Here is a 13,279-nt window from a genome sequence, read left to right as displayed (position 1 = left end):
TCCCAAATGGCGTTGAAAATAGTTGTGTACTAATTAATGTTGGGAAAAAATGAGAGACATTATATAGTTACCCAACAATATGACTTTATGATAAATTAATGCAGATTAATTAACGATAAATTCTCAATTATAATCTCCTCAATGTATTCTTTAAAGGTTTTTTGCTATTTTCAAATAATAACAAAAGTAACATTTCGGCTATATAGATATTCACCATTATTGGATGAATATTCATAGTCAAGATCAGATTGGATAAAATGATAAGCGCCATATTTGGGCAGAAACTAGTAGGGACACCATTTACAAAAATATACTAGAACATGATTGTTGTCCAACTTCATTGATAAACTATATATTGAACTCAAGTCAAATATCATGTGGTGGATCAACATCTAAATGCATACTGGATATAATATCAGCAAGTCTAATATTTACATTAATAAAGTAACAGATCCATATTAAGTACTAAACATATTACTTGAGTCTCACATGATATTCCTCCATCTATGTTGGAATAAGTCCCTATATGCTAGCATAATTAACCTTATGTTTGGAATCTATCACCAGCTGGGCTGCTTACTTGATCTGAAGTTGGTGTTGCATCTACTTTTTCATTGTACCATATTGCTTCTCAATCATGTGAACCCATAGACAGAGAATCTTCTTGGATGGTTATACTTATCATCTACCCATAACTTGATGTTGCCTAAAACAAAATAGAAGAACCAGATAACATGGATCACTACAATTATGGGCAGCATCATTCAAATATGTTATAATCTTATACAACAAAAAACTATTTCCCTACAATTATCTTATAAGAAGCTGTACAAAAATTGTCAAATACTATTGGTAAAGGAAACTACATTTATTTGTTTGCCTACTGTCAAGTCTTCTAAGCCAAACGTGGTGAAGCATTAAAGATTTTACCCACTCAAAAGGCTTTACACAGCAACATTTTTTCAAGTATACAATATTGCACAGGAAGTTAGTAGGGACTTGAAGCATCTGGCTTATTTGAAGATAAGCAATGATTTTTAAAAATACAAAAACTGCTTCAGCACAAACACAAAAAACTGCACAATAGCCCATTATAAACTCGATTCATCTAAAAACATTACATATGCAGGGACATTCCAAGAAACAAGAAAACATATGCACAGCTTTGATAGCATGAAGTATTGCAAGAAAACACAAAAACAGCCTCAGTTTGTTACCTTTCCTTTGTTCACCACAAGTTTGGAATTTACAAAAGCCATCCACAATCATTCTTCTCAAACTCAATGCTGACAAGTCTCACATGCATAACCACATCCACTTTCAACAAACATCACCTTACAACACCTAGAAGAAGAGGAAAAAAATAGCATTAATTATTGACATTGCATTTGAAATAATTAAGAGAGGCAACAACTGGCAGTTATCAAACTTAGAAGCATATTCAGAACTGAAAATTTCAGTATTTACCTATGTCTTATACCAACACCTAGTATGTGTAGCAAAATGGCAAGCAATTTATCATACACAAGTTTTCTACATTTCCCAAGAATCTAAACTATTTGAAAATGATTTACTCAATATGAAATTGCACCCAGATATATATATGCATGACTTAATTTATATATTTATACATGTAATGAATGGAGTGGATAATATGGTTCTACTCACATGATTAATATGCATCTCCCATCTCTTGCATCAAACCATGTAGCCATCAATTCCACTTCACGATGTTTGGTTGACCTCCAAAAATTATAAAATACTGCCAGCCCAGCTAGGTTACTACATTGTAACTAGAACCCATTACCTCTAGCCTCAAAAGCAAAATACTGATTCCTGCAAAAGGATGCTAGCACATCAATCCCAAAAAACACAAAATGCTTTATTAGAACTTGGAGGACCTAATATCCTAAGCAGTAGAGAGAGAATCTCCTCGTGACTGCCTTTCGGACATTAACATGTTCATCAACTTGTCATACTCTTGTTGTCTCTCCAAAAGGACCCTCACATCTCCCCGTAATTCTGCAACCTCATTCTTATAGTATGCAGCCTCCTTTACTACTTCAACATATTGTTTATCACGTTTGAGGTCTTGTTTTTGGGTAGACTCTGGTATTATCATCTCTCCTAAACCTTTAGCATACCCAGACTCATGTCCTAAAACATCTGTAAAAACCCCTCCTGCTGCCTCTGTTGTACGAACTTCGGGTTCCAAATCAGACAACTTTCCAACCATTTTGTGCTACACCAACAAATTTTACATGACTTGTAAGCCAATGTACTTAATTAACTGAAATATAAATTGAAATAAATATTTCAAAGAACTTGACTAGAAAAATGAATACAAAGCAACCCCCAAGGAAATTGCTCACATAAAGTTCTTCTGTTGTGGGTGACACAAACTGGTCCTTCTTCTTAGACCAACGAACTTCCTTGTAAAAGTCCACTAGGTTGCTTGTAGGTGACTGTTGTATGTCAATTAAAATATACAGTTCATGCACATTTTGTGTTAAAAGTACAGATAAAATTTCACTTATCAAATGAAGGCTAATACAATTTATATACCTGCTCCTCTAGTATTCTCACAAACGATTTTCTTCCAGCTGTGTGATTAGTTGTCAGCCTCTTTCTATTCTCTGTATTTTGCATTGAAACTTTCTACCATACGAACAAATAGAAGTCAGTTATTATTTTAAACTAAGTCAATAACGAACATAAAAAAAAAAAAAAAAAAAAAACTGGTGCAATAAATAATGTGTCCAATACCTTGAATGCGTGGCTTTCCCACCTCCCGCATAACTTAACCCACACCAAGGGGTCCAGCAAGACACACCCATTTGCCAACGCCTCTTCATGACTTGAATAAGCCAAATATTTTTTGTGGAGTTGATGGTGAAAAGTGTTAAATCGCTTGCGAAGTTGTTTCGAAACAGTTTTTCGATGGTTATCCAAATCCCAATCGAGAACAAAGTCAGCCTAACATGAACATGGACATTAAGGTTTAATGTCAACCATTAGAAAATAAATTTAACAAATGGACACATAGGACTTATTTATTTGTTACCCGCACAAGGTCAATGAGCTCATCTTTATTAGGAGCGGGGACATCAGTCCAACGAGCATGACTCATGTCTGCATGGTGCTTTAATATCCATGTTACCCTTGTGGTAAACATGGTTGCATTCTCGCAACATGGGGCTGTTTGGCCAGCCTTGATTTTCAAAGAAATCTTACCATGCTTCCTTAGCTTATCAAACTCTGTGCATTTTGCAGGTCCACGACCACGTTTCTTTGGGGGTAGCACTGTTGGAGCTTCCACTGATTCGACTTCAACCTCTGTGAGAAGGAGACAATATCTCTAAGTATGCATTCATATAACTGAAATAATGTGACAGCCATGAAGTACATTCAGACTTACCATCATCATTTCTATTCTGTTGTGCATCCACTTGCAAATTATCTAAACCAGCATCCGATACTCTGTCTGGCTGTGGCTGCATCGAGTCATCAGAGCTAACTTCTAGATCTCTAAGGGTCCACGAGACAAGTTCTGGATGTTGCTCTGGTTGTCTAATTGTTGCAGCCCCAACACGTCTATTACCTACACCTCGTCCTTTCCCTCTTCCTCGTCCACTTGGAGCCATCTTTTGATTGCCTCAAGTGCCTTTGATATTAACTTAATTGTCTTGGTGATAGTAACTTAATAAGAAAATAGTAATAGTTGAAACAAGTATAAGCAGCTTAAAGTAATATATTCACAGGAAATCATTATGTCATACTAGTTCATTTATGTTTGAAAAGGCTTATATCCACAGAAGGCAACATCATGGAGATACCTAAGCATGGAAGCTCTATTTAATTACCAATATAAGAGATACATGGAAATGGTCTCTTAAAAGATTTTCCCTTTAAAGATGACCAAGATACTAAGGTACTAAGCAGTAGGAAACTTTCAATCCATTTCAGTTATCTTGTCAATACCTTAAGCCCATGGATATCCCTGCCAAAAGCCATGGGCTTCAACCAGAGTTCATTTATAAAATACACTATATTGAAGAATACACTCACATCAGGAGACAAATTACTTCATGCTTTACTTAAACAATTAGTCGAGGTTAACACCATGTACCCTAAAGCTTTTCCTTTGTTAAAATACAAGTAATAATCTGAGAGAAACAAAAAGGCATATGTTTTTGTAGTAGAAATAAAGGAGATAAAGAGAGCAAAAGTTGACACTAATTGCCCAAGAAACTCACAACTGTAGTCACAAAACACTGTGAAAAGTTCATATCAGATGTCATATTATACTCCCAACTCATTATGATCAGTAGAAAGAAATTAAAACCTTAGGTTAGCAAATTTAACCTACCCCCTTGAAGTTGGTCGTAGAATTGTTGGATTCCTGCCCTTCTTGTTATCACACAACTAGCTTAGGGTTTAGTTTTTAGAACAACTATGTTCTATTAAATAATATTGCCGACGATTTTTTCCAATACTTATCTATATAATAATTAAAGACTTTCAAGCTTCTAAAAGTTCTTCTTCCATGTCCAATTTAGCAAGTAGTGTTTCATAGGCCTTCAAATTTCTCTTCCTAAAGGCGTCAAATCATGAATAACATTAATTATTAAGTGAATCCATATAGCAACTTCTTCACTGTTCAGATTAATCACAACTTTTATGTTAACTTATGTAAAATGACTTTTGTATATATTTTGAGATATCCTTTTCAAAACTTCAAAGCTTATTGGCATGTGAGACTCATCTTGGCAATGTATGCTCTTCGTGGAGGATTTGTGAATACCAACGCACACAATGGACATCGATGATAAAGTGTAATATGTAATATAATTTACAGCTATGGAAATGTTCTATTTTTATTAAAAGGAAGTTGCCTCCTGCAGTAACATCACAAAATTGTGAATGGCTAGAAAGAAATGAATACTCATTATTTAATTAAATTAATACTTATTGGCATATTTAGAAGTATTTAATAGGCATAACTGCAAGGCGTAAATAATATTGCCAACGCTTTTCTCCAATACTTATTTGTATAATTAAGCACTTTCAAACTTCTAAAAGTTCTTCTTCCATGTGCCATTTAGCAGGTAGTGTTTCAGAGGCCTTTGAATTTCTCTTCCTAAAGGCATCAAATCATGAATAACATTAATTATTGACCAAATCCATATACCAGGGTACTTCTTCACTGTTCAGATTAATCATAACTTTTATGTTAACTTGCCTAAAATGACTTTTGTATATGTTTTGAGATGTCCTTTTCAAAAATTCAAAGCTTATTGGCATGTGGGACTCATCTTGGAAATGTATGCTCTTCGTGGAGGATTTGTGAATACCAATGCACAAAATGGACATTGACGATAAAATGTAATATGTAATACAATTTACAGCTATGCAATTTTCAACAAATGTTCTATTTTTATCAAAAGGAAGTTGTCTCCTGCAGCAGCATCACCAAATTGAATGGCCAGAAATGAAGAAAATGCTAGCTCAGCTGAAACTGTTACTTCCAAGTTGTTAACAAAAACTATGCAATAAAACCATCCATGTCCAAGTTATCCCACCAGAAACTTTACTTGATGTGGAACTTGATGAGATACATGGTCAAGACAACCAATATTGTCAATTGTTACAAATCTCATATTGTTGAACTCAATGTACCATGAATATCAACACTAACACTTAAGTTTATATTATACCATGAATACATCATCAGACAATATCGCCTTTGGGGACAACCACTGAAAATATACCTGAGGAATATATATATTTATGTCAGAAAGTATAAATTCAACCATACGCTTTATGAATAAAAGTGCTCATCTAGAATAGGATAAGATAACATTATAGAACCTTTTAGACTTGTTTAGTCTGATGGTATATCTTCATCGGTTGATACATCCTCATTATTAGTTTCATCATGACTTTCATCTCCATCCTCTGATTCAGTCTCCATCTCAGCATCGTTGATAAAGTCTCCAAGTGGCGAAGCATGATTAATTTCAGCAATGTTTGTTGAGTTATCAATTGGGCTTGGTTCTAAGTCACTCCTGTGCAGTGGAGCCAATAAAAGGGCTTCACCACATTCGACAGTCGTGTAAATATTAAAGGACTCATCCTCCTTATATGCTTCAGTACTGTCCCTTGCTTCTGCATCGTGGTCTTCTACTGGAGCCCCCGTTGGAATGTCATATACATTTCTGTCTATGAACTTTTGTACAACATACCAATTACCTTTCACCCTTGTATCTTTTATGTAAAAACATTGTGAAGCTTGGCACGCTAACACAAAAGGTTCATCCTTATACCATGTCCAGTTCATATTGACATTACACATGTGGTTATCCACTCTTATTCCTCGTCTACGATCACCAACGTCATACCATTGACATTTAAATAAATAGACATGGCGCCATCCCATATAGTGTAATTCTAGAACATCATCTATAGAACCATAAAAGTCTAAACTGTTGGATTGATGTTCACCAGTCACGAACACACCAGAATTTTGAGTACGACGAAGTTCTTCAAGTGCTTTTGTATGAAACCTTTTTCCATTTACTATGCAACCAACATATGATGCGACCCAAGGGTCAGGGCCACAAGCTATAGCATATAGATCAGCAGAGATGTCACTAGGGTTGACTGCACGCTGATCTTGAACCTGGCAAGATCAATATTGTAACTCACTATAGTTAGTTAGATTCCAGTATATTGGTTACCACCCTATGAGTAAGTGTGGGAACTAAGTTAACATACACGTTCTTTCAACCATCTTGGAAACTGTTTTTCGTGAGTACGATCAACTGAATGTGGGTAATTCAGCTTACAATGGTTGTCGTGTTCACTGCACAATGATAATATAGAAATTAGAAATGTGACGTTAGTGCAGACTTACAGTAAGAAATGCCCTTCTTGGAAGTATATGGATTTACACAACCATGGAGTCAAGTGGGGGAGTATGAGGGTGCTTACTCAATGTAAGGTGCAATTTCTGTACAGTTGTTAAGGATGTACCAGCTAGCTGATTTGAAGAGTTTATCATCTAATTGAAGACGAGTTGACATACCCAAGGGACGAACTTTTTGGGTGAAAATTGAGAAGCCATCTGCTTCATCATCGTCTAACCGATCAACATTGCGGTCTGCTCAATTAAATTTTGTCTCAACATCATGGAGATACATTGAGCAAAATGTCAAGCATTCTACTTGAATGTAGGCTTCTGCTATTGATCCTTCTGGGCGGGCTTTATTTTTTACATACCACTTGAATTTGCCGAGATACCTTTCAAAAGGGTACATCCACCTATATTGAACTGGGCCTGCAAGCAAGGCCTCACGAGGTAAATGAACTGCTAGATGGACCATAACATCAAAAAATGAAGGGGGAAAGATCATCTCTAACTTGCATAGAATGACAACGATATCACTCTCAAGCTGAGTCAACAGGTTCACATCAAGTGTTCTTGCACACAGTTCTTTGAAAAAATTGCTAAGCTCAATCAAAGCCATGCTAACATCATTTTTTAAGTACCCCCCAACTGCAACAGGAAGTAGTCTTTGGATGAAAACATGACAATCCTGGCTTTTGAAACCTGAGATTTTACAATCATGTGTAGAAACGCATCGTGAAACATTTGCAGCGAATCCATCTGGAAATTTCACAGCTGATAGCCATTCACAGAAACTTTTCCTCTCATCTCCATACAATGTGAAACATGCATGTGGCATTGTACACCGCTGACCATCTTGGATCAAATGTAACTCATTTCTTATACCCAGATTGGAAAGGGTGCGCCGAGAATTGATATTATCTTTTGTCTTCCCAGGAATGTTCATGAAGGTTCCCAAGATGTTGTCGCATATGTTCTTCTCAATATGCATAACATCTAGATTATGTCTGAGCTTAAGTGTCGACCAATATGGCAAATTGAAGAATATGCTCCGTTTCGTCCAATTCAATTCATTGGGATTACGTTTCCTTTTCTTCAAACCCTTACCAAAGTGTACATCTCCAATAAAACTTAGTTGATTGATAATATCAAGTCCTGTTAACAAATTTGGCGAGGTGTGATGATCACACTTACCATTGAAAACACTTTTTTTTGTTCTCCATATGTGATTTGCAGGTAAGAATCGACGATGTCCCATATATGCATGCTTTCGACCATATGTCAACCACATAGAATCTGTACCCAAGTTGCAAGTAGGACATGCTAGTTTGCCTTTAGTTGACCACCCTGAAAGGTTACCATATGTCGGAAAGTCATTAATTATCCACAATAAAGCAGCATGTAGCAATAATGTTTCCATAGCAGAGGCATCGTATGTAGCAACCCCATTTGTCCAAAGATCATTCAATTCATCTATAAGAGGTTGCAAGTATACATCGATCTCATTTCCTGGTGATTTTGGTCCAGGAATAATGAGAGACGTTATAAAGAACGCCTCTTTCATGCATAACCATGGGGGCAAGTTATATGGAACAAGGATAACTGGCCATATACTATAAGGTTTGGCCATATTATTGAAAGGGTTAAATCCATCACTTGATAGACCCAGTCGGACATTGCAAGCATCCGCTGCAAACCAATTATGATCTTTATCAAATTGGTTCCAAACCTCTGAATCAGCAGGATGTCTCATATTGATGCCATCATTCGCTCGTTGCTCTTTATGCCATCTCATATCAACGGCTGTCTTTCGTGACATATATAGTCGTTGCAACCTTGGCTTCAAAGGGAAATGACGCAAAACCTTCTGAGGGATTAGGCGGCTTTTGTGTGTGGTTGACAACCACCTAGAAGTCTTACATTTAGGGCATTCAGTTAGCTCGGAATGTTGCTTCCAATATAATATGCAGTCGTTAGGGCAAGCATGAATTTTGGTGTAACTAAAGCCCAAACCCCGTTGCAATGATCGTGACTCTTCGTATGACTGTGGCAAGAGGGCATCTGGAAATGCAGACCTCAAAAGCTCAAGCAGCATGTCAAATGATCTTATTGACCAACCCCCAATTGTTTTAATGTGTAACAATTTTACAATGAAAGAGAGTTGCGAAAACTGTGTGCAGCCATCAAAAAGTGGTTGTTTGGCATCATTTAAAAGTTTTTCGTGGGCTGAGTATTGTGTAGATCCTGGAATAGGAGCCCCAGTATCACAGCTAGGACTGCCTAAGGCTACATCAGCGAATGTCCCTCCCCTGATGTCATTTAACATCTCATCCATGTCATCAATATATCCTTCTTCATCACTAACATGGCCATCTTCTTCGTCATCAGTGACATTCCATGCTTCCTCCTCCCCATGAAATATCCATTCCGTATAGTTAGGATTAATCCCTGTAAGGAACAAGTGAGTTTCCACCTCACTTATAGGTAGCCAAATATTATTAGAACATATACGGCATGGACACCGGATGTGGTCACTCCCCACTGCGTGGTTTCGTGCCTGTGTGAGGAACTCCTTAACCCCTTCAGCATATTCCGTTGATCGAAGTCTATCCTTAGAATTCATCCAACTTTTGTCCATCTTGAAAAAAGGAATGAACAATAATTTTAAGTTGGCATGAAATAAGTAAAATATATTGGCTGCTAAGAGAAGAAATCAGTAGCCCCAACTGTGGGTCATAAATACTACATGGGCATACTACCAAAGCCAATGTAAATTTCTCAATAGTATTTAATATATGAAACTGTATTCTTGGTGTACGATAGGGAAGATATATATATATATATATATATATTTAACATCACTTTAATGAACCTGATATATGTGCAAATGAATGGGGCATCAAGCAAAAGGTATGCTAAGTCAATAGGAATCAAAGTTTTAAATTGCTGTAATTGACACAATATTACTTAAGAGGCAAAAACAATTGTAGTGGCATTGATGTTGTAAGGAAAAATGGTGGAACATACATAAAGGGTTTGATGGTTTTTGGTTGGAATTGAATATTTTTGGATGAAGCTTGGTTTTGGCAATTTCATATGGTGGTGGTTGAGTAGTTAGGGGAGAGTAACAACCTCTACGAAGGAAATTTAGGTCTCTTGATCAGCTTGGAAGATTCCTCTTTCCAAGCATTTAGGTCTCTTTGCAATTGTGCCACTTCTTTAAAAATAAATTTCAATTTTACAAAGTTACCTTCCTTTCATATAGAGTTATAAAATAGTTAGAAAAGAGTGGTAAGTTAATCATTTTCCATAAATTGTATGAATTATTAATGGAACATTTATAAAATTCTTATGGGTATCGTGCACATGCATCACAACTTCAATTGGTCATTTTTAACATATTATATGGGGAAGTCCCAGTATGTTTGTTGATTCATAAATACCAAATGCTATATTGATTAGAATTTCTAATGCTAGGTTCTTTTTCCATCTCTTTTATTTTTTATTATTCTGGAAAGCATTAGATGGTACTGCTTTCTGGTTCTATTTTCAATAGCCTATGTTCACAATGTTGTGCATTTTAGGTCATATCATGGTGATCCTGTTTTGAATCCACTTACACCTTGGGACGAGCCACCTATAAAAAATGTTTTGTGTCTATGGAATAAATTCAAAGACTGAGGTAAAATTGTGTTCTTCATGGTACAGATTTATATTTTTCTTGAAAGAGAAACATGTAATCCTTAAAATTTTGTTTTAGTCAAAAGGACACCTTCAATTTTACAGAGTGCTACTTAAACCATTAGTTAAATTTGTTCCTTTTCCTTTGATATCCTAAGGTCAATAGTGGGTATTATACTGACTTAGAAACAATAGATTTTAGTTTCTTGATGAGTTCTAGTAAACATGTGTGTATATTCCTGAAATCATATGGGTGAATGTGTGTTGCCTCTTTAGCTTAGACAATTAGACATTTTGTATTGCATCATAATTTTTTTCTTTGCTAAGTTGTATTGGATCATAATTTCTCTAGTAAATTCTTGTATTCAGTGGTTGTTTAAACTCCACATTTTTAGATCAGTTTTAGTGACTTTCTGGACAGCTAATTAGGTTATATGCATCCAAAGCTATATCTTTCTTATGGCTAGGGATTTGTCATTACCTGTTCTATCTTCTATCTTCTAGCTGGTTACCATGGTGAATGATAGTTTTGGTATCCTGCCAATGATAGTACAGGTTGGTTATTATTTTGCACCAAGTGGTAAGCCTTACCCTGATAATTGGATCATTACAGATGTGATCTTTGAGCTTGAAGGATCTTTATTCTCAAGGTAAGTGTCATTCATGCTAAGTCTACAATCCTATCAAAAAACTTATTTTGTGGCAAGTGGTAAACTTATCATGGATTATATTTGCTGAAAATTGTTGTTATATTTAACTATATCTTAAAAAGAATAAGCTTCTTGGGAAATCTCTATTTGTGTTGGTGATTTTTTGTTGGTTAAAAGTTACTTTTAGTTACCAAATTTTTTTAGACTGGTGAGATGAGTTATTGAGATTAATTGCAGTGTACGTTTTTTAATGGTGATTCTCCACAACAAGTGGCTCTTGACTACCTTTGCCTGGAAAATAGAAGTGGCTATCAACTCTTGAAACCTCAGTTAACATTTTTTTTTTATATAAGTAAGAAATTGTATTGGTTATTTTTTCCTGGGAGTGAAAAAAACTAAAGCAAGTTACTAATATTAGTTTGCTACATAACGCTGTGTTTATATGCATCACATAGCTTCGTGTGTGGAAAAAGCCTTTTCAGATTTGACATATCGAAACTTGAGTTTATGCATGTGAAAAACTGCATTTTTCATGGAAGTTAGCAACTATCTAAACTCAGGTATATGTATATTAATACGTAAATGAGTTTAGAAGAATTTCATAAAAGATAACCATGGCTTCCATGATGAATAAAGTATCTTGTAAAATGCCATCACCTCAATTGAGATAAGTATGATTAGTACTTGCCTAGCTAGTTTGTTGATATATATATTAACTGTAATTTCTTTTTAACTTACTATTAATCAGTTTTGGGATTAATTTTGAGATCCTTTTCTTCATATAAAAGGGGAACAAACATAAAGTTTATCGGTATTACTAGCTCTAACCACCTATCTGTTTCATGGAGTAGAGGATAGCTTAGCTGGTATAGCAGAGGACTGAGAATCCTCATGTCACCATTTCAAATCTGGTTCCTGGCACATGATTCAATTTGTATGAGTATCAATTAATGGATATGGGTTGATATACATATTCATTAAATCTATTTCATTAAATATATCATGATACATACGTGTCTTAAGATGTATTCTTTACTTTATAGCATAGATGAATATAAAGATTATATGTATATAAAGTATGTAAAATAAAAAAGGAAAAGAATTAGATTTAGTTTCCTCTTCTATTTTATTTGTTCATACTGTGTCTCTTATCGTGCAAAACAAATGTTAATAGTTCATACGTAACATTTAATACTTCATACATATTAAATGGATAAGGATTTGAAAGGAGTAATGGGTTTCTTAGGTTTGTTATTGAGTGTCATTTTGTGGAGTCTTCAATCTAATCTGAAAGGTAAGGATGAATACTGGGTTCCTCTCTTTGAATGGCTCTAAACTTCAAATCTGACCGAAGACTTGAAGAAAAATGCAAGAAACTAGTTTTGTGGGGGAGCTGGGCACGCCCCAAAGAAAACTTAGGAATGGATGGAGTTCACTTTAAGTGTGTTTCTCATGCCTCTTTTCATCAGAAAAAGTGGATTCACATGTGGCAAAAATTATGACACTTTCCTTTGACAGAATATAAGTATATGTCATATTGCCAAAAATTTATAGGTAAGTAAGTTAGGATTTTATTGAGAATGAATGAATATTAGGTGAAGCCCATGTAAATGGCTTAAAGCAAAACATTGATGCTACATAACATTCAGCCAAAAACTGATCAACTTGCAAATGTTAAGATGCCCACTTCTTCTATTATAAGCCAGGAAGTAAAAAGCCAACTATGAAATGCCATAACAGAAACATAACATTTTTGTTTCCAAGAAAGAACCAAATAATCTAAACAGTTATATTTTTTCAAGCTTTTCACAGTTGTACACATATTAATAATTCTATATAATCCACAAACATCACTTTATTAGGGGAAAAAATTACCTTGATGAAAGCCAAAATTCGTTAAAAATCGACCTCTGGATTTTCGATTATGCCAGATTTTGGATCATTCCCCATCATACAAAGTCCCAAAAATTTCTATTTACATTGCTGCTAAGGGATGGAATGGCTTTCGAAGAGAAATCACAAAAACCTGCAACCCAAA

General features: G+C 35.3%; 1 protein-coding gene across 1 annotated transcript; it reads right to left on the bottom strand.

Moving 5' to 3' along the window:
- Positions 1–5,884: 5,884 nt before the first annotated feature.
- Positions 5,885–9,548, bottom strand: LOC109012928. Its single transcript, XM_018994832.2, has 4 exons — positions 7,295–9,548; positions 6,994–7,162; positions 6,778–6,865; positions 5,885–6,682 (listed from the first exon to the last, which is right to left on the bottom strand). The coding sequence occupies exons 1-4, from the start codon at positions 9,546–9,548 to the stop codon at positions 5,885–5,887; spliced, it is 3,309 nt and encodes a 1,102-aa protein (XP_018850377.2).
- Between the last annotated feature and the right edge of the window lie 3,731 nt (positions 9,549–13,279).

The sequence above is a fragment of the Juglans regia genome, chromosome 9 (assembly GCF_001411555.2).
Source record: "Juglans regia cultivar Chandler chromosome 9, Walnut 2.0, whole genome shotgun sequence".
NCBI classification, from domain to species: Eukaryota; Viridiplantae; Streptophyta; class Magnoliopsida; order Fagales; family Juglandaceae; genus Juglans; species Juglans regia.
This window is presented reverse-complemented; position numbering and strand designations above follow the sequence as displayed.